The sequence below is a fragment of the Hydra vulgaris genome, chromosome 15, assembly GCF_038396675.1.
Source record: "Hydra vulgaris chromosome 15, alternate assembly HydraT2T_AEP".
Lineage (NCBI taxonomy): Eukaryota > Metazoa > Cnidaria > Hydrozoa > Anthoathecata > Hydridae > Hydra > Hydra vulgaris.
Genome location: NC_088934.1, coordinates 53,517,790 through 53,539,447, shown reverse-complemented (window position 1 = coordinate 53,539,447; position 21,658 = coordinate 53,517,790). Strand labels below are relative to the sequence as shown.

General features: G+C 29.4%; 1 protein-coding gene across 1 annotated transcript; it reads right to left on the bottom strand.

Annotated features, from left to right (window-relative positions):
* Positions 1-270: 270 nt before the first annotated feature.
* On the bottom strand, positions 271-20,935 carry LOC100211167 (phosphatidylinositol 4-phosphate 3-kinase C2 domain-containing subunit alpha). The gene is made up of 4 exons (XM_065820067.1): positions 20,716-20,935; positions 13,216-13,301; positions 7,189-7,422; positions 271-4,901 (listed from the first exon to the last, which is right to left on the bottom strand). The coding sequence occupies exons 2-4, from the start codon at positions 13,262-13,264 to the stop codon at positions 520-522; spliced, it is 4,665 nt and encodes a 1,554-aa protein (XP_065676139.1). The 5' UTR covers positions 13,265-13,301; positions 20,716-20,935; the 3' UTR covers positions 271-519.
* Between the last annotated feature and the right edge of the window lie 723 nt (positions 20,936-21,658).

Below are 21,658 nucleotides of genomic sequence, written 5' to 3'. Positions count from 1 at the left end.
TGCTATTTCTGAAAACTTTTTGTTTAAATAAAATTTACATACATGCAAAATACACTATTTATAATACGTATTTACGTATTATAAATATTTTACTTATTTCGAATATATTTTTTATTCAATTTCTAATATACTTTGAAGACAAACCACGCGCCCACCATTAACAAAATAAAAATAGAAATTATCAAAATTATATATATATTTATATATAGCTATATTTATTTATGTAAACAATTAAAAAAAAATTTACAAAAAAGAAAACAAAAACAAAACTAAAAAAACAACCATTTATTATTTATAAAAATTCAATATAATTTTAAAAATTTTGAATAAATACTTGAAGTAAATTAGATAAATATTAAAAACCTACGAAAAAAAATACATCATGTACAAATCAGATAATAAAAAATTAAATAATTTCCGATTATAGCCTGTTTTCCTTACTTGGAGAAACAACTTGATCTCTTACTGAGAGAGACAATTTGAGAATCAGTCAAACTTTTTTAGAGGGATAAATTACAATTAAATACCATTCGACCAATCTTCTAAACTAATATTTGTTAACTTAAACCAGTCAGAAACAGGATTCGTTAAATTAAAATTATTCAAGTAAATATCAACACCACCTAGAAATTCATTCTTATTTAGGGGATCATGCTCCCACACAGAAACTTGCAAAAGTCGTTTTTTCAGCAATTCTAATGGAAGAAAATCATAAACAAGAATATCATTAAATGTCGGGTTAAGAGATCGTCGACATATTTTAGTTTTTCGTTTAGTGCATTTCATTGGGTCAGGCAAAAGATAACATTTCACATAGCAATCAATTACTTCTTCTATTCGTTTTGGAATTAATTCTTTAACGTGGCTGACTAGAATATGGAAGGCATCATTTTTATACACCAGGGATAATTTAATTTTACCTCCGATTCTAGACAAATGGTTGCCTTGTTCGAGTAAATAAACATAATCTGTAAATCTTCTTTGTTCTTCTTTATCTTTTATGTAACTGTACAAAAACGTGTGAACAATATTTGAGCGCCACACTTCTTCCAAATAAAATAAATTAACTAAATATTTATCCAAGTCTAAACGGCGCCGGGCGGCAACCTCCCGTACCTGACTGCGACCAAGTAGTATTTTAGGCGGTAAATCAGGTAGGGCTATTGATACGTTAAATGCGTATGTTAACTTTGAATGGAGCTCTTGGAAATCTTCATAACGCCGAAATATGAAAGAAGGCAACTTCTCATTTTCGCGTATTGTATTAATTACGAATACGTAATGTTTTTCAGGAAAATATCGTTTTTGAAAATCAACAACGCGAGCTGACGCGAATACGCCATCTTCATCAATAGTGTGAATTTTATTGGAAAACGAGAACAGAGGATTTGATCGTGAAGTTCGTAAAACAGTCTCGCCAGCAGTTTTAATCTGTGCAACGTTGTGAATAAAGAAATTCAATTGAGTTGACCGAGAAGACAAACTACCCTCAATTAGTCTGGTAAAATATGTCGTAGCTTGGTCATCATTCAAATGAGGTTGTAAAGCATCTTCAATGTAAAATAAATCCTCTTTAGTTGAAAGATAAGAAATGTCTGAATATACCATTAAACCTAACAAATTAAGAACTAAAGTTTTTTTCCGTCTGATCGAATTAAATGCATTACAACAATATTCTATAAACTTTTGAAAATTCGGCGTCGGAGCCAACCCATTATTAATCACGTAGGCCATATCCGGGGTAAGAACGAACGGTACGCGATCTCTTTTTATGCCACCAAACATTTGGACTGCGCCCATAAACTTACTAAAATCAATATGAAATAAATGACCTTTTCTTGTCAACATTATATTGTCATTATGACGATCACCGATTCCTAGAAGATAGGTTGCTACGCAATAGGCAGCAGCCGATGCAGTAAACGTTTTTACAGCTTGAGCATACTCTGCTTCAGAAGTATTGTACCTTTGCAGCCATAGTGCAAGAGAATCTTCTTTGAAAGAACCTGTCAACCCATGTTCGGTATGTATTTCCCTAAATGTCGAAGCGTTAGATACCATTTCAATAAACCCTATGGAAGGTCCAGTGGGTAGGACATTGTATAACAACATTTTAAGATCGAAGCCCTCATTTATCCAAAATTTGTTCATGACTCGAAACATTAGCACGGTAACAAGATCTTTTCGCAGATCATCGCCAATTTTAAAAATTAATGGTACCTTATTTCCTTTTGGATCTTCGTTTTTAAACACTACCTTTAAAGGCAACGTATTACTGTTAAAATAAGAAGACTCTTCTGAAATAATATGTGAAACTTGGATAGTTGGCTCAATAGGTAGACGAAAAGAAGTGCTAATTTCAAGATTCACTTTTTCGAGTTCGGTTTGTAAAAGAGATTTTCTTGATGCAAACTTGCTATCTTTTATTTTTTTAGCTATGTCCGTTAACATACATACAAGCTTGTCTTGTTTACTCAATGATGTTCTCATGGCTTCTCCACATATACCTAATAGACCACTTAAAACTATTTTGAAACGCTGACCAAACTGAATGTCTCCAATATAATATTTTAAATGCCAAAACAAAAAGTGGGTGAGACGCGGGCTGGATAAGCTCCGTTTTATGAGAAAATTAGCTAATGCAGACTTATGATAAGCTTCGTATTTGAGCGCTTGAACTAATTCGGGCAAAAAGTCATAAAGATCATCATCTGTTAATTCATTTAGCCATAAAACTGCAGTTTCACGGACTATTTTATCAGGGAAATCGGCTTGTAGAAAAATTAATGCTTCTTCAGGAGGCACCCTGCCCCAAAGAGCTAAAACCATGTGAATATCATTAACAGATTCTGAGTCCCAGCTCGGAGCAGATGAAAGAATATATACTAAAGCGCTTGGAGAGTGAAGCAAACTATACCGATGACGCCATATTACGAGTCGTTCTTGTTTGGTAAGCTTAGCGACATCTTTACTTATGGTTTTCTGAATAAACTCCATTTCTTTTTGGGAAAGATCATTGGTCTCATGCATCAAACTTTCATCAAATATTATAGGCTGAGGAAAAATAACTTCTGTGTGATATGCTTGAAAATCTATCTTTACTATTACTGTCTCTCTGTGTTCAATGTTGTTTGTTGCACAGATTGCTACAGGATTAAATTCTACATTTGATAAGAGGCCAAGCAATTTGCTTCCTGATAACAAAAACCCTTGGTAGTCATACACATTAGCTGATACCCAACCTAGCATGGTTTTACCATCAGAACTTCTTTTGGGCTGATTGCAACCAAATAGTGATATTGCAACCTTTGCTTCACGAGGAATTTGCTTTACAGCTATTTCCAATTCAATCACTTCACATACCTTAAGATGGTCAAAAAAGCCATAGACTATGTTGCATGGTGAGCATCTTCGCTTCGGGCATAACAGTTTACCTCCGTAATATAAAGATACTTCTAGCTCAAAATCTGTAAATTCAGATTTCCAGTTTGATGGTATTCGATGTACAGACATAATTCTTATCGAAAAGTTATCTGTAAGTGTTCGTGGATCTATACGCTCAGAGCAATTCGGCAATGATCGATAAAATGGATAACAATGTGGAGCAAATGAAGTATTAAACGATTTGCAATAAAGTTCAATTAGTGAATATACCCCTGACGTCAATCGTTGTAAAGCTTTTTTGAAACGGATTAAGTTAAAATGCATTGGATTTTGAAACTCAGCGTTCTGTAAAGTAGTAAGACGCATTTCTTTTTTAAGTGATAGCAACAAAGCAATGCCATTTTGGATTTCCAGTAATTCGATACAACCCAAAGCAGTAGACATTGCTTTTACTACTTGAACTAGGCGCTCAGGAAAATACTGCATTTTATAAGTTTGTGAGACATCATGAACTAATCGAGAGGCCTCTGAGTTATACATATCAAGAAGAACAGACAAACCTTCTTCAGTTACACAAATTGAAGAACTATTGTTAAAAAACTGATCAAAGTGAATTCCTTTAATATCATCTTTATCATCAATTTCATTACGTGCCAGATCAGTATTTATATGCTCTTGTAAAATTAGGTACACCTCTAACTGTTTATCAAGTTTAGTAGTCTCTTGGACACAAACATAGTCACATAATGGGACATTATCATCAGCAAACATTGAATAGCCAGCAAATTGCAAAACATATTGACCAGATAAAATATCCAATTCATTAAAACTGGTATTAAAGAACTTTAAAGCATTCAATATAAATTCCTTAGCTTTTATTGACGAGAAACATGTTAAAACTTGAGATTTTGTGTAAAAATGCACCATTATTGTAAATATAGTGTCATTTAATGCGTGATTTAGGCACTGAGGAGCTTTAATATACCCCGGATTAACTGTTTTATCTGTGTGTCGAAACAATGAACGCAACTCATTCATTGTCTTAAAAAAATCTTTGGCTTCCTCGTTTCTTTCTTCTGCTTTTTTAAACATGATATTATCTAAAAACATGTCAACACCATTCTGAGTAATACTATAAGGTTGAGGACACGAGAATCGATTTGTTTTAGGTGGGGGAGGTCGAGATGGTTTGTTTAGTTTAGAAACTTCATTAGAGATACGTAGAGTATACTTAATTGACTGTAACAATGTAGGGCCTGATAAAAACTGAAAACTCTCCATAGATCTATGTCTTATCGGGCTCAATACTTTTGATTGTGATGGCAAATCATTTAAAGATTGACTTCTTAATTTTGTAAGAGTTTCCTTGAAACATTTTTTCGTATAACAGGTTTCTTTTTCTAAAGTGTTGTTTTCTATGCATTCGGTTTTACTAAATTTTTTTTGACATTCTATTGTCTTTGAAGATTTCTTCAGTGCAATTGGCGGCGAATATGTATTAACTCGAAGAAACGAATCTGGAAAATAAAAACTGACAGTAAATATTTTTGTTTCAAAATAATAAGGTATTATAAGGTTTTAACTACGGTGTACTTTTTAATAGTGTTTTTTTAAAAACATTTATTCCTATCAAGTATTAAGAAAATCATGGAAGTTTAATTAGCAATAACAGAATTGAATCAAGACAATTAAGGATTCATCATCCTGGGCAGGAAACAAGGCAATATAAGTCTACATGTATGAGCTTTTAGATGAAGAAGAGGTACAGGGTTGGTCAACAGAAATACTTGTTTTCACCTTAAGAAAGATGAACACTAAAACTTGATATTTGATGTAAAAACAAATTAATAACCATACCATACAAAATAATTTTGCTTGAGGGATCTAATCCTTTTGCAAACTTTGATATCTAGACATACTATTTATCATATTCAAATCAATTACACGCAATAAAGAATGAAAATAATGACACAAAAAATACACAAAAAATAAAACAGCAAACTAATTTATGGTGTTAATTAAATAAACGTTTCTTCCAAAAACTGTTGTTTTTGGAAGAAACGTTGGAAGAAACAAAACCCTTAGTCGATGTAGCAGCACTTCTTACATGTTCTACCGATTTGTCAGTCGATATAGCAGCACTCCTCGCACGTTTACCTATTTATCAGTCGATGTAGCAGCACTCCTCGCATGTTCTACTTATTTGTCAGTCAATGCAGTGGCACTCCTTGCATGTTTTACTTATTTAGTCAGTCAAAATACAGCTAGCACGTTCTACCTATTTAAGTTAACCAATGTATTTGCACTCATGTCAATAAAACAAAAATAAAAGTAAATAAAAAGTAAATATTTAAAAAATAAGTATAAAACGATAAAAAAACAAAAACAAAAACATCATTAATTTAGAAAACTTATTGCCATAAAATCATAATTATTGCGGTTTTTTAAAAAACAATAAATTTAAATGTACTTCCACATTTAATTAACTGTTTAAAATGTTGATGAATTGTTGATGACTTAAATGTTAAAAAAAAGCATAGAAAGAGACTTTTTTTTTGCCATAAAAGACTCTTTCAACTTCTATGCAAAGATATATATATATATATATATATATATATATATATATATATATATATATATATATATATATATATATATATATATATATATACAGGGTGCGGAAAAAGTTCCCGTACAAAAGTATAACTTAAAAAAATTATCTGTATGGTGTTTTCTTTCCATATATAGAGTGTTTTTAGTATGTTTTTGTTTTCCTTTGTATTCTTTTAGTATTTTTTAGTATTATTTTGTTTTAAATTAAAGTGTAATTTAATTCTCGTCTTGTACATAAGCTTTTGCTGTTTTTGCTGTTTATATTTTTGTACGGGAACTTTTTCCGTACCCTGTGTGTGTGTATGTGTGTGTGTGTGTGTGTGTGTGTGTGTGTGTGTGTGTGTGTGTGTGTGTGTGTGTGTATATATATATAAATTAGTAAAAAACACTTATCTAACTTTTTTCTTCTACTTTAAGTTTCACCATTGCTGGATCATCAGGAAGAGTTCTCTTCCTGATGATCCAGCAATGGTGAAACTTAAAGTAGAAGATAAAAGTTAGATAAGTGTTTTTTACTAATTTATTATTGCTCTGTTAAGAACATTGAGCACTCTATTTGTAAAATACACTATCATAATTTACATACATATATATATATATATATATATATATATATATATATATATATATATATATATATATATTTATATTTATATATATATATTTATATATATAATTTTATTAAATTTATTATTGAATTTTAATCTTGAAACAACCTTTATTATAGTAACAAATTTTTTTATTTTTTTTTTAAACTTGAATTTTTATTAACCTTTTATTTTCCTCTGTATGGATCCTCTGAAAGTTTCCGGTTGATACTCAATAATAACGAGATATCTGACTAAAGTATGATTTTTATTTTGCTTCATCCATTTTTATCCAAAAAAGGATAAATTTATGCTCAAAATCAAAATTCATTTTACTTAAAGTCAAAGTTGACCTTTAGAGAAGTTTTTGTTACAAAAGCATATAAAATTTTTTTTGTTACAAAAGCATAAAAATTTTTTTTTTGACATATGGAGCTTCTTAAATAACTGATTTTACTAAAATTGGTTAGAAAAATTCATTTTGAGGTACAGTTCGATGTCAAAAACCAATTACAATTTTTTTTGTAAACGGTTTTTGTTTATCAAAGTTTATTTGTACAAAAACTTTATACAAATAAACTTCGATAAACAAATTTAAAACTACCTTTCATTAAAGAATTCTTGCCATGTTTGTCAGTAGATTCTATTCTTTTACTATATCTTTGTTTTGGAGGTAATGGCGGTGGTTCTTTAGGTGGCAAAGGAGGGGGTGTTTCTTCTTTATCAAGTGAGATATTCTCCAAGTAAGGATTTGGTAAATGATGAGAAGTTTGAAAAAAGAATGCATTTGATGTCATTGAAGAAATAATCAAATTTGAAGAACGCTTAGTATCACTTACTAAAAGAAAAACAAAAAGAAAGCTATAAATATTATTTTCTCTTAAAGTATTATTTATAAAATTAATATTTTTCTTAATAATTTTATGTTTTCTATATTTGTAAATATTTATATAATCTTATTAAACATTTGTATATAACAAGTTTATATAATTAAACTAAACTTTTTCACTTCAAACCTTATAAAACCTTTGTTCAACACCTGTTTTATTAATAAAGTTGTTTTGAATACTGATTTTATGATTGACTTATTTACACTACCAATTATAATTGACTTTTTTACAGAGATTTTGTAATCAGTATTAGAACTAAGCCCTGAATTATTCTTGAATTAAAGTCAGATTTTAAGTAGCCTTTGTCCCCTTCATTTACTTATAACATTATTTTGAATTTTTTTCTCTCTATTGATTAATTTTATCAATAGGTTATGAACATTTCACCTTATCTTTAATTTAATTTTCATTTTTAAAAAAATTATATTATTATGCATAGGGAGCCCAATTTTATGTATGATGCATGTCTTTTTGCACAGACAAACTATTGAATATACTCATTTGGGGGGCATTGAAAAACAACAATTTTTAATATACCTCTAAATGTATTTTATATAATAACACTGGAAATAAAAATATTTTGAACAAAAAACAATTTTAGAGCTGACTCTAAGACCTTTAAACATTTACAAAGTCCCCAATATTTTGAAAAAAAAGTTAATTAAAAGTAGGTCAATCTGGTACTCAAATTATAAAATTATAAAACCTGGTACTCAAATTATATAAAAACCTCGAAAATAATATTTGCTTTATAGAAAAACATTAAAATATTGAAAAAATAACGAAAAATTTGTAAAAATTTTTTAATTTTTAAATAAAAAAAAACAATAATTTTTCTATAAAACTGTTATTATTGTCCAAATTTTTATATAATTTGTTTCATTTGAGTACCAAGTTGACCTATTTCTAAGAAATTTTTTTTCAAAATATTAGCGACTCTGTAATTGTTAAAAGACCTTGGTGGCAACTCAAAAAAAATTTTTTTATTCTCAGTGTTATCTTGTTAAATAAAATACATTTAGAGGTTGTTTTTTGGCCCACCGAATACTCAATTTAATGCCATTAAGTTTATAAAATAAGATAGTAATAAGGCTGCATACAAAATCCATATGTAACCTAAACATCTCTTTCGAGGGCCACCAAAAGCTTTCACAATGCCAAAGAAACATTTGCGCCTCAATAAGCATGCATATTTTAAAATTAAAAGGATGTACAATTATACAAGTTAATGACTGTTTTTTTTTGTAATAGTTTACTATACATATTTTCATGAACTGTATCTGGATTAAATAACACTTATGCAACACATTTAACATTCACTGATTATTAAACAGATTCTTTGAAATTAATATTGATAACACTCTTTTCTAACTTTTTTACTAGCAAAAATTATTACTGTTATGTCATATTACAACAGAGATGTGTCCAATTCATTTTCATCATGAATGTCCAATAGATTTTCTTGTTCTATAATGACCCTACAATTTTTTAAACAACAAATTTTTTAAATAAGTTTAAATTTACTTAAAGGTTGTTTATTTTCTGTGACAGTTTTATTTTAGCCGGTTGGCATTGTGTTAAAAAATTCAAATTAATATATAAAATCAAATATAGATTGGAAAATAGGCTATACACTATTTGAAATTATTTGCCTGAGAAAGCCTAAAGCGTTTATAGAATTGAAAAATTACGACTCCTTTCAAACTATTAAAAAGTAAAATATTTTCCAAACGTTATCTTTTCACAAGCTTAAACTTGTATTGGCTGATGATATTTCAACCAGATGAAAGAGAATCTTAAAGAAACAGTTTTTACAATCCCAAATTTAATTTGAATTTGTTGAATGACAAAGTGCAACTCTAAAGATATTCAATAAGTACCGGAACGCGTTAGGTTAGGACGAATAAATAAGGTAATAATAAAGAGATAACAATAACGCTGATACACTTTATAAGCATTATATATTAAACATTATAAAAATTGCCATAAAGGATTTATAATTGTAGATGTTGGTGCTGCTATCTTAGTTGAAGAATTGTCAGGCAAACAATATGATTGCAACCAACTTTTGACATAATCTTCAGATTTAAAAAAATTGAGTGGTGGACCATTTAATTTAATGAAAAATAAACTTCAAACATGTTCTACTAGAACTCGTGACCATAAAGTAGTTACTATTAAATTCATGCTGCTAATGCCACGTTCACATTCAGCAAAATATTCAAGCAATAATTTTATAGTAAGAAATTATTTCATTTAAATCCTTTGGTATAAATCGACCACCGTTGGTTATGTAATATCTGAAAGCATTAACACATTTTAGAAATGCTACTTTAAAATGCTTGCAAAGCGACTGAAGTTCCTCATCCCCATTTTGAAAATTTATAAAAAATGGCCGTTCACTTGATTCCAATACTCTTAACTTGTTAAGAATGGATGAAGTTAAAATACCTTGCTTTTCTTCGGTTCTGTTTATGCTACCATTCAGTCTATGTTTCATATTACTAATAACACTATTTCAAAATATTAGTCGATGGTATTAAAGGTCTTTTAAAATTTGTAAATATAAAATTGTGCGAATCTATTTATCTGCTTGTACTATAGTCCTGTCTTGTTTTTGCAATGCTTCGGAAATTGTGGATATTTCACATAAAACATCATACCTAAATGCCAAATAAGTTACAAACTGCTTAGATGCTAAGATGTTATTTGCTTACTTAATTCGTTAAACATAACTTGCTTTAGTTTGAATGACATATTACTTTTGCTAGCAGTTTCAAAATGATTGCACAATGATGCAAAGTTCTGCCATACCGCAGATACAATTTTAAAAGAACTGGCAACCCAACGAACATCAAATATCCGTCCAATTTTTTAAATTTTATTTCCAACAGCAGAAGCGCATTCTTCTATTTCTCTTTGGTTTTTAACTGATTGACTATAAACAGAATAAAGTTTATCCATAAACGTTTGAAAATGATTTTTTTCAATTACTAACGCAATTGCATCTCCTATTGGCAACTCTAAACAATGCCTTATAATTAAATTAGGATAATTTTCCAAAAACTTCATTCCCACAACAGATTTTTTCCCTAGCATAATAATTGCTCAATCAGTTGTAAAAGAAATTAAATGCTGCTTTAAATCATCAGTGAATCTATGTTTTTTAAGACACTCCAACAGAGTTTGTGGTATAGTACTTGCGGTTTGATCAGTTCAATTATATCTAGAAATAGATAATGAGGATTCTCTGATATATCCGTTTTGCATTTTAAAAGTATTATTAAAAATGATTTTTTTGCTCAACGTTGTATACTCATCAATTATTAATGATAAGTTTCCGCCAACATTTATAATTTGTTTACAAGTTTTTTTTTCATTTGTTTTGCGATAAGTTCTACATACTTGTTTCATTCAGTTTATGAAGATGTAATAAATCAAAATGGTCCGAATAGGATTAATTGTATTTTGTAATGTAATAGGCTGTACAAAAACCTTTCTGGTGTTACTCATTTCCAACTCATTCATTTTATCAATTAAATTTTCTATTTTTGCCTTATTTCCATATTCAATTATTTTTTGAGCTTGAATATGAGCAGTACTTTTTTGATGCTCTAATATTATTTTTACACAAAGATGCTAATAGTGCTATTTTTTTCTTTCTATAAAATATAATACTAATTGAAGTCTGCTTTTCATCAACAGTTTTGAGTTTTTATTAAATGGAATTAATAAAATTTTAGTTTTAATTAGCCAAGTTAGTTTTAGAATAGCAATACTATGAAAATTGAAATAATATTCAACCAAGGAATAACAATTCATAACAAATAAAAATCAATTCATTTACAGTATTCACTTGCAATATACAGTATTAGAACTGTATCAGCTTTGTTTGTATATTAATATGCTATAAAATAATTTGCAAATATGCTATAAAACTAAATCTTTTCAACTGATTTTAAAATTTAAAAGTAGTAGTATGTACATGGTAGTTAATTATATTGAAAATTTAATTTATATCATATATATTTAATTTATGATTATTTTTTAAATAATATTTTTGTATAAAATAAAGATATGCGTTCTGGAATAATTAAAAAGCACCAGAATGATGCTCCGGTGCATTTCAGCGCCAAAACATCACTGCTTCTGACCCCTTCCAGTGTTCAAAATTTATAAGTAGTATAAATAACCAAAATTTTTTAATTTTTGCATTACAGGTTTCTTTTTTCAGTTTTTAAACACTTATGGCATGTTTTTTTTCATTTAGTAGTCTTTGAAAAAAAAGTGATTAGTATAGGCTTAAGTACATCTTTCTTTGGCAGCTACTTTCTTTAAGCTAGCGAATGCATAGATAATGATTTTTGGCGCCCATATTATCTCAGGGCACGGGGGACGATTGTCCCGTTTGCCTCTCCCTTTCAGTGGCTCTGTTTCTCCCATTAAACTTTATCAATTTTAAATGTAGCAAAAAGATGACTGAAAAATACTAATTTCAGTAGCAGACAAACATTTCTTAGAATTTCAGTAGCAGACAAACATTTCTTAGAATTTCGCCCCAGTGACATTATTTTTTCCAAATTTATTGCACACAACCGTACCTAGCATACAATAACAGGGTGTATCTGCCTTATCATAATTGGGGTGTGATCAGTAAATTTTAAAAACAAAAATCATTCTTACATTTGAAACAAGAAACAACTTCTATAAGATTTTATTTTTTTTTATTTTTGAAAATAAAAAAAAAATTTTCAAAATTATTATACTCTTATTAGTACCACTTGTAAAAAGAATTATTTTTACTTGTAACTAATATTATTATTATTATTTGTAACAATTATAATTAATTGCAATTTGTTTAAAGTAGAATATAAATATATTTTATGATTTTCATTATTTATTTTCATTTATTTTTATTGTGAAAAAATGTCCATTTTTATTCCTATAATAATTTACTTTAATTTAATTTTTTTAAATTTTTTCTTTAAGAGATATGTTAAGTGCTGTTGCAATAATTGATAAATTTAATATTAAAGCTTTATGAGTTTTGATGAAAAATATTTTGATGGTTTCCTTCATTAACCTTTTCTTCCCAACTTTTATTTTATCCTACCATTAAAAAAAAAAAGCACACCTAGATCAAGAAGAATTTTAAGTATGCTGTATTTATTGTAACACAAAAATGAAAAAATAGTTTAACTTTCTTTTGTCAATATTTTTATTGATAGGAAAACTATGAAATTTTAAACGATTTTGTTGCAAAAAAGATTTACACTATAATATTAATTTGAAGTATTTAAAATTTAAAACTATATTTAAAGCAGCATAACTTATAAATATAAACAAAAGATCTCTTTTTTCTTTTCTCTAAAACTTTTTATTTTGAAAAACTATTTCTGAAGCACTGGTTATAAAAATATCTTAATTTAGAATGCTCACTTGAGCATAAGCTTTTCAATTTCTTTTGTACAAACTTAGATAAACAAGTTGATTGATTGTAATTCATGTTTTAAAGATTGTAGTTAAAGGTTTTTTTCAACACAGAAACAAAAAGAGTAAAACATCTTTTCTGAGATAATTTACATATATCATGTATTCCTAACAACTAAACAAACACACTATTTTACACAATGTTTCAAAGTTAGACGAAAAAATGAAACCAAGACAACACATATAAAAAAATAACATACTTTAATGTAAAAAAAAAAAAAGAAAAAAAAGAAAAAAAAAAGTTTTTTTACTATTCACTAAATCTTCAGAAAAGTCAATAAGATCTCCAAATACTGCCATCTTGGTGCTGTTTGGTAATGATGGTATTATTAGTTTCCTATAAAAATAAGATATTGACTTAAACTTACATTAAATATATTACAAATATAAACCTACCTATATATATAAAGCCACTGTCATGTATTAGATAGCTCTTGGCTCAGCATGGGATTTATGTATTCTGTATAAGAAATCTTTTTGGGAACCATAAAAGAAAAATGGGTAAACTTTAGAGTAAATTCTCATGTTGAGAACATAACTACACTTTTCAGATGGTAAACAGTTAATAATAAAGCAATTTACAAAAAAACTACAAAGTTCTGCGGTGAATAAAAAACTATTTAACAAGTTAATATGTAAATTATTTAGTTTTTATTTGGATTCATATGAAATATCGATTTAAAAATGAATTAGTTTACTAGTTGTGTTGATAAAAATTTATTTTTACCGTACAGCTGTTTTGTATCAAACTACATACTCATGTTTTTAATTGGATATATAGCTTTATTAACTACATTTAATTATGTTATTTATGCAATCAGTGGCCAATCATGACAAGGAGAGGCCCATAACATCTAAGGCCCTAAGCCTAAGAGTCTGGAGGTCCTAAGGAAAAGCCCTTAGTCGCTTTCTGTTTATCTTATAAATTCTATTTTTAAAATGTAATACAAGTATTACCAAACAATGTTTAGGAAACTACATAACATGATCGGCCCTTTTTGGAGCCACTCACTAGCTTGGTTCCCCCCCAACTAGCTCGGGCTACCTGTCTTTGCTTAGCCTGCGTTACTTATAATATAACCATATTAATAGTTATTTACATTTTTAAATTAAGTGTAGAGTTTGATGAGCAAATAGTTAGCGAAAGCAGTTACTCAGAGATTACTGAAACAGAAGAAGAATTATTATTAAGGTTGAGACTTGGAAAGATGGAATTGAAGCAAAAGGGCTTTCGATAAACATGAATAAGACAAAAGTTATGCATTGTAAAGTCAAGAATGAGCAAGCAGAAAATACTGGGAAGTGGCCATGTGGAGTGTGTAGGAAGAGAGTTGGAGCTAACTCTAAAGTTACATTTGAAAAAGCTACATTTAAGGAAAGAAGATAATTAGTTATACCATTGAACTTCAAAGTGGAAGTTTGGAGTTTGTTGATGTTAATGTTGCTTTATTACATTTTTTATTACCTCATGTAAGTTACAACAAACTATTCAATCTGCTAGAAAAATTTCTCTCACTGATCTGTCAAACAACTCACAATCGGTGGAAAGAACTGAAACCTTAAAAAAAAGTTTATGGAATGGTGAAGAGGCATAGTTGCATACTGGTTTAAAACTAGAGCAGAATGGAAATCAAGAGAAATGCGACCATCGCATTCTTTCTTCAAAGTGATTTTATTATCTTTTATGTTACAAAAATATATTGAAAATGACAAACATTTCTTTAAAATATAGTTAGTTGTTTCTTCTGATATAAGCAAAATAAAGTTTTTGTATTGCAGTAATGAATACTAAAATTAGACAAACCATACATAGGGCGCAAAGGCATGAGATAAAAATTCTAGCTTCCAATAAACTAACCTAAATTAAATCAAAATCAGAACTCTCTGTGAACACTCTAAAATAAAAAAGAATCTTGCAAAAAAAAAAAAAAGTATTATAATTTTTTTGAGAAAAGAGTCAATTAATAGAAAACTATGAAATGATTTCCCAAATTACCTTAGATCCGAATTAGCTAATTTATTTGGAACCGTGATTATATATATGTATCACAAAAATCCCAAAGTGAACAAATGTATTCAGAAAAAAAAGTATGTTTAGACAGTGGCTTAATATATATATATATATATATATATATATATATATATATATATATATATATATATATATATTTGCTAAGCTTGAACTTCTATCTACTGCATCTGCTTTATCTGCTAAGCTTATATGTATATATAAATTAATAATCTATTATATTTGTAGAGATAGAGAATGGAATCAGAAGAAAGAAATGGCGAGCACGATAAAGAGAAGCAACCTTAGCAGATGCTAATTTAGCAATCAATTGTATATATGGTTCCTATGTCAACAGTATTGCGATAGCTGTTTGACATAAATAACTGAGCTTTGTTGGGGTTAAAATTTACAAGCCACTGTGAGCCCCAATCTGTTACAGAAGTGAGATCAGATTCAAGATCGGCTGCGTGTTCTAAGCGATTGAAAAGCGAAGACTATTTGTCAAGACAAAAGTATATATAAAGTTGAGTCATCAGTAAAAAGAACTACTTTAGATGTATGGTTGTTGGGAAGATCATTAATGTAGATAAGAAACAAAACAGGACCAAGGATAGAACCTTATGGTACCCCAATAGTTACTGGAAATAAGGAAGTGTGTTGGCCTTGGACGATGAATTTAATAAAGTGGTTAGAGAGAAAAGATTTGATAATCTCAATAACTTTTCCAGATACATTATATGAAACAAACTTATGGAGAAAACCAGCATGCTAAAGTTTGTCAAAAGCCTTAGATATACCAAGAGCAATAGCCCTAGCCTTTTCTCCTCCATCTAATGCACTATAAAATCTTTCTTTTGTTTTGTTGTTCCTTTGAAAAACAAGAAAAAAATGATTACAAATAGATATAGCAGCTGCACAAGAGAAAAATAAATTGAAAGTTCTCTGCAAAGTCATCCAATATTATACACTCATTGTGATTTAACAACTCTTTACAGTCTTTAAGGTATTGACTATTAACTATAAGTGAATGAGATGTTAATCTATTTTATTGCATATAAGGTCAATAACACCTTCAATATTTATTTTTTGATTGATCAATATAGTTCTGTCTGTATCTTGTGATTGGTTAACTGTTATTTCTTTATCACTGTTGTTAAATTTTACTGTTAAGATTCTTTTAAAGCATTAATACTAGAACATAGTAGACATCAATGTAATATGCACTCTGGATTATCTCAATTGCAAACAATTATTCCCATTAAATGTATAGTCTTTGTCAATTTTAAGAGTGTTAGTTAACAACCTAACATTCTGACCATAGATACAGACACAAACATTGTGAGTGCCAGATGAGTTTATAATTACACACCATCTTGGGTAAAGGCTGCAAAACTCTGAAAACTCAACATTTAAATTAGAGTGTTCAGATTTAAATGCTACATAAAGTTTTTTTAAATTAATCTATAGTTTTTTGCATGTGTTGCCTGTACCCTATACTGACAAAATCTTTTTTTCCAGGCATCATTTGTGTATACTTGTCACTTTGATAAAAGCTATGAACAAGATCAATAGTTATAATGGAAAGTGACTTCCCCTTCTTTGATGATAGTTTATACAAAATTCCATGTTTTTTTTTAGCTTTTCTAGCCTCTTGTTTAAGGTAAATGGATACATTTAAAAATTCTGCAGATTTTGGGAGTGACCATGATACTGGAGTATGTTAATATCTGTATTTTTGCGGAGTATGATGTCGCATTTTTTAGTTTATCTTTTAATTCATTTGAAAGTAAGATTAGAGTCAATTTAATGGTTATCATCTGAAGAGGTTAGTGGTGTAAAAGTTGGTGTCAATCTAATCATAGGGTCAATATTATAAGCTTCATTTACTTTGCTTGTTGTTGCTTCAGTTATTTGATCAAATTTTCTTTTAACAGCTGGTAACCGTTGGTGTTTTGGCACTGATTTAAGCTTAATAGGTGACACACGTATAGATTTAAAACTTTCATTGAGAGATGCACATTGTTCATGTTCAGACTTAACCCTAGCGTTGATCATTTGATTCTAACTTTTTATTTATACTCTGTACGCTTTTATAACAACTACTGCATAATTTCCAGCCAGGTACAACAGATATGTCTTGCGTTTTATGAGTTATTGCCATTGATAGCGATATTGTCACATTTTCTATCAAAAAAGAAACAATCATTTCTAAAAACGAATATCAACTAAGCCTCATTGTAAAGATTAAATGCATCTGGCTACTGTCTTGAAGAAGCCCTCCTAGGTAAAGACTTAAGGGGTAAACAGATTCTATCTGTTGACCAGCCTCACACCCCTTCTGCACCTATTAGACTGACTTAGATGTATTTTTAATACATTGTTTCCAGTTTAGGATGCTGAATCTTCTTCACTCAATGCAAGGGTTTTGCTTGTGTCTCTGTTTTTATGACTAGGCAACTTATTCTATTATCTCCTAATGAGGGTACAGCTCTAAAACTCAGTTTTATGGTTCTGAGGCCGGCTGGTAGTCAGGTTTCCCGAACTCTGTAGTAGCTCTCAGAGAGGCTGATTCCATCAACAGCTGAAAAATATCAAAGTATTAACAGTGCCATGTTGCGCATGGATGGTGTCCCTGTTTGTACTTTTGGTGTGCATTGCGGAGGCCACATTTGGAGCCCTTTGTTATGGCTTAGTATATATACCTTTATTATTTAATTTACATGTAATTAAGGTGATCAAAAATTTTTTTAATTTGAAACTTGTATCCGCTATGCGGAAGTTTGCCTATGTAAAAATTTCAGGATTATACCTCATTTGGTTCATAAAATATCGCTATTTAACGACAAAAAAAGCCGAGTTAGGATAAATAAGAAAATTGAATCCTGAATATCTCAAGAACCGTAAGTGATTTGACATGGAATTACCCTTAGATGCTCTTCTCACTACAAAGACCTTGCTAAAAATAGTAATAATAGTAAGTAGTAGAGTAAATCTGCTTGTGATGGTATTGGGGGCACAGTAAAACAAATAACTGCACAAGCCAGTTTAAAAAGGACAGTGACTGGACAGATTTTAGATGTAGATAAGATGTTTGAATTTTGTGTAACCAATATAAAAATGAAAAATATTAGAGAAATCACATAAATTATATTAAAGAGTTAATAAAATATTGAAGACAGTTCTGGAACAATATTATAAGGCTGTGACGAGATTGGATGTTGTGCGAATCACAAGCTTGTTGAAGGGTTGGATAGAAATTGAAGCTGCGATAAACAGGTTTTCTAACAATTGATTGGTCGGTTTCTCTGAGATGTCAGGGGAAATGTGCTCATTAGATTCAAGAAATAAAATAGTTCTGCCTTATTCTTTGGATGAGGTGAAATTATCACAACTTTGTATTAGAAACAAAATGTGGGTCTTTCAATGCCAAGTGGACCAAGGTTAAATCGGATCAAAGACTTTTATAAAATTTGGAGGGTTGGTTTATTGATTATTTATGAGAGCAAAAGCAAATCCAAAATTTTTTAACAAAAAACCTTTTGTGGTTCCTGAGATTTGAAACTTTTCATTTTTCAAAAAAATAAAAGTTCAGTATTGAAATCATGTTTTGTTCATACTTTGAAGCTCTTTATTTTTAAAACAAACTTTTAGAAAAATTTCAAACTTTTTCAAAAACTCTAAAATTACTTTTGTGAAACATTGACTTAATTGAGAATTATTTGCCAAATTTTATTCATAATGGCAACCTAAAAAACCTAAAAAATTGTTAAAATATATAAAATTGCTTTTTGATGGAAAAATCACTTTTTGTTAACCAAAACGATCCCTGGATTTTAAGATGTGGCACTAAAACCAAGTCCTTACAGGGTGTAAACCAGGATTAAATTTGATACTGTGTTATGATAAAATTGGGAATTTGTCAAAATACTTCCCAATTTCCCTGCTCACTCCTTCCCCACCCCCTCCCAACTGTTCCTGAACTTTATTACTTTAGAAAAATTATAACTTTCAAATGAACCACAATGAAGCTTATAAATCAATAAAGTTTTGCGTTGAAAATTTCAGGGTTTGCTTATTAATATAAACCAATCATTGATAACTTTTTCAAAAATAAAATACAACACTTATTATCTTGAAAATCTTTTTAGAGATAAAAAACAACAACTGGCAATGCAATTAACTTTTGTAAAAGGTAGTTTGAAACAATATGATGGTAAATAATGGATTCTATATTTAACATTTTGTGTGCTGTAGTCAAGATACAAATTATTAGAGCACTTGACATACATGACACCTTAAGTAATATGACTCATTACTGCTAATCCACTTGAAATTATAACAAAAAACTGGTTTGCAAAACTGCCACAAAAAAGTTGGAGTGATTTCACCACTTTAATTATTTACAAAATCGATTTTTTTTAAAATAATATTTTTATAAAGTTTTTAAAACACATTTACAATCAGTTAAAAAAAGCAATTAAAAAACAATAAATAAGTAGGAAAAAAAGTTTTGTTAATTAAGAATAGAGTTTTAAAATCATCTTGAAATTAAAAAAAAAAAAATCTGGCAATCAAAATTAGCATTATTGTTGTGAATTGTTGTAACCTGGCAACCCAAGTAATATGACATATAGTTACCTCATTCCTACTAATCCACTTAAAATCATAACAAAGAGCTCTTTACCTTCATTTACAGCTCTTTACAACTCACTTCTAAAGTGCTAAAAAGGTACACCAATTATGTATAACATAGCAAATTTAATATCCTGATATTTTACAGTTGCTAATAAAAGCAGCTTTGAGAGCTACCACAGAGTTTAGACCTTACTACCAGCTTGCCTCAGTAACATTAAACTAAGTTTAGACCTGTTGAGGGTACAGGTTAGGTGATAAAATAAAGTTGCATAGCTTTTAGCAAAGAAGCTCAAGCAAAAACTTAAAATCTAGCTGATGCAGCATTTATTATTGAAGACAGGAAACAATGTATGAAAGGTTTACATTCATGCTAATTAATCAGATAAAGAAACGCAAAACAAGTCAAAAGAAATTTTGCTAGAAAGTTTTTTGCAATAGTAGCTTTATGGGGTTGGTTAGACTTGACCAAGATGAGTATTTGTTTAAAACACTGTTACTAGACTTTACTCAAACAAGAGCTGCAAGGTGGGGGAGGGTATAGTTGCCTGAAAAAGAAACTTTAAAAAAAGCTAAGCAACTTCTATAAGGAAGCAGAACATGTTGCAGGTTTAACTGAATAACTTGATACCAATAATAGAATGATCATGGTGTTGATTCCAATCTGACCAAATAAAATATCAATAACTGCATAAAATATCAGTAACTATGTGAAATATAAAAAACTTAATAAGGTTCATGATTTGGTATTATGTTACATAATATTGTTATGTTACAATATATTTAGTATTATGTTACATAATTTATGTATCAGAAACTATATAAACACATGCACACTCAGTATGTGTGTGTGTGTTTAAATAGTTACTGATATTATTTGGTAATCGTGTGTTTGTGTGTGTGTGTGTGTGTGTGTGTGTGTGTGTGTGTGTGTGTGTGTGTGTGTGTGTGTGTGTGTGTGTGTGTGTGTGTATGTGTGTGTGTGACACAAAATACAATAAATCGTAATAATTTCCTTTATTTTCAAAAGAATGGTAAAACATTTGCCTTTTCAAAAATGTCTAATTTAAGAAAACCGAAATATTTTATATAAATTTAAACAACTTACGCATGGCCACATAATTTTTTGGCATATTTATAAGCTTTACTTATACTATTTATATCAATTAACACGTACAAATAGTAAATACAAATTCAAAATAATTATTGTAATAATCGAAAAATGTCGATAAATTTCAAAACAATTGTAATTTAAATTATAAACCGTTGGTATTTGAATATTATTTTCATTATATGTGTCATGATGACGGTACATCGGTACTAAATCGGTAATATACTTCAAAAGTGATGGCGGTGGTAAGGTTCCGGTATTCCAAAATATCGGTTTTACACAAAAATCCCGAAAATTCCTGAGGCGCTAAGGTCCTCCTAATTACTCCGTTGCAGCGGAGTGGGATTTGTAGCGGAGTAGTTTGGATTTTACTTTCTTCATCTCTAGCGCGCTAGGGTTAAACAAGTGTATGTCGAAAATTTTATTTGCTCTTCAGGGTTGGCCCTTTGGTAAAAATCTTTCGTCTTCCTGCTGACAAATGTGCTTCTTGCATAACTTTATGGATTCAGGCTGGCATGGAATCTTTTATTCCCTCTTAACGATTCCAGGTCAAGCCTCACCCTTCTCCATAGTTTTCTTCGCATTGTGCTTCTGCAATTTCCAATCGAAACCGTTACTTCCAAATCTACCAGCAAAACAATTCTCCAGAAAACAGATGTCTGTTTACTTTTGCTAGAAACGATTGTAAAAAGGTTTTGTCTAACGCCAAAGCCCGCTGTTCTCAGGTCATAAACTCTCGTATTTCATCACAAAAATTAGACTTCTGGAGAACTTTAACAATATCAGTAATAAGGGAAAATCTTTAATTCCACCTCTCTTGTATTGTTAAGACTTTGTCACCTCAACTAAAGACAAAGCTGAATTGTTTACTAAGAACTTTTCATCAATATCATTTCTTGATTCCACTAGTTGCGTTTTACCTGATATAAAAATCAAAAAA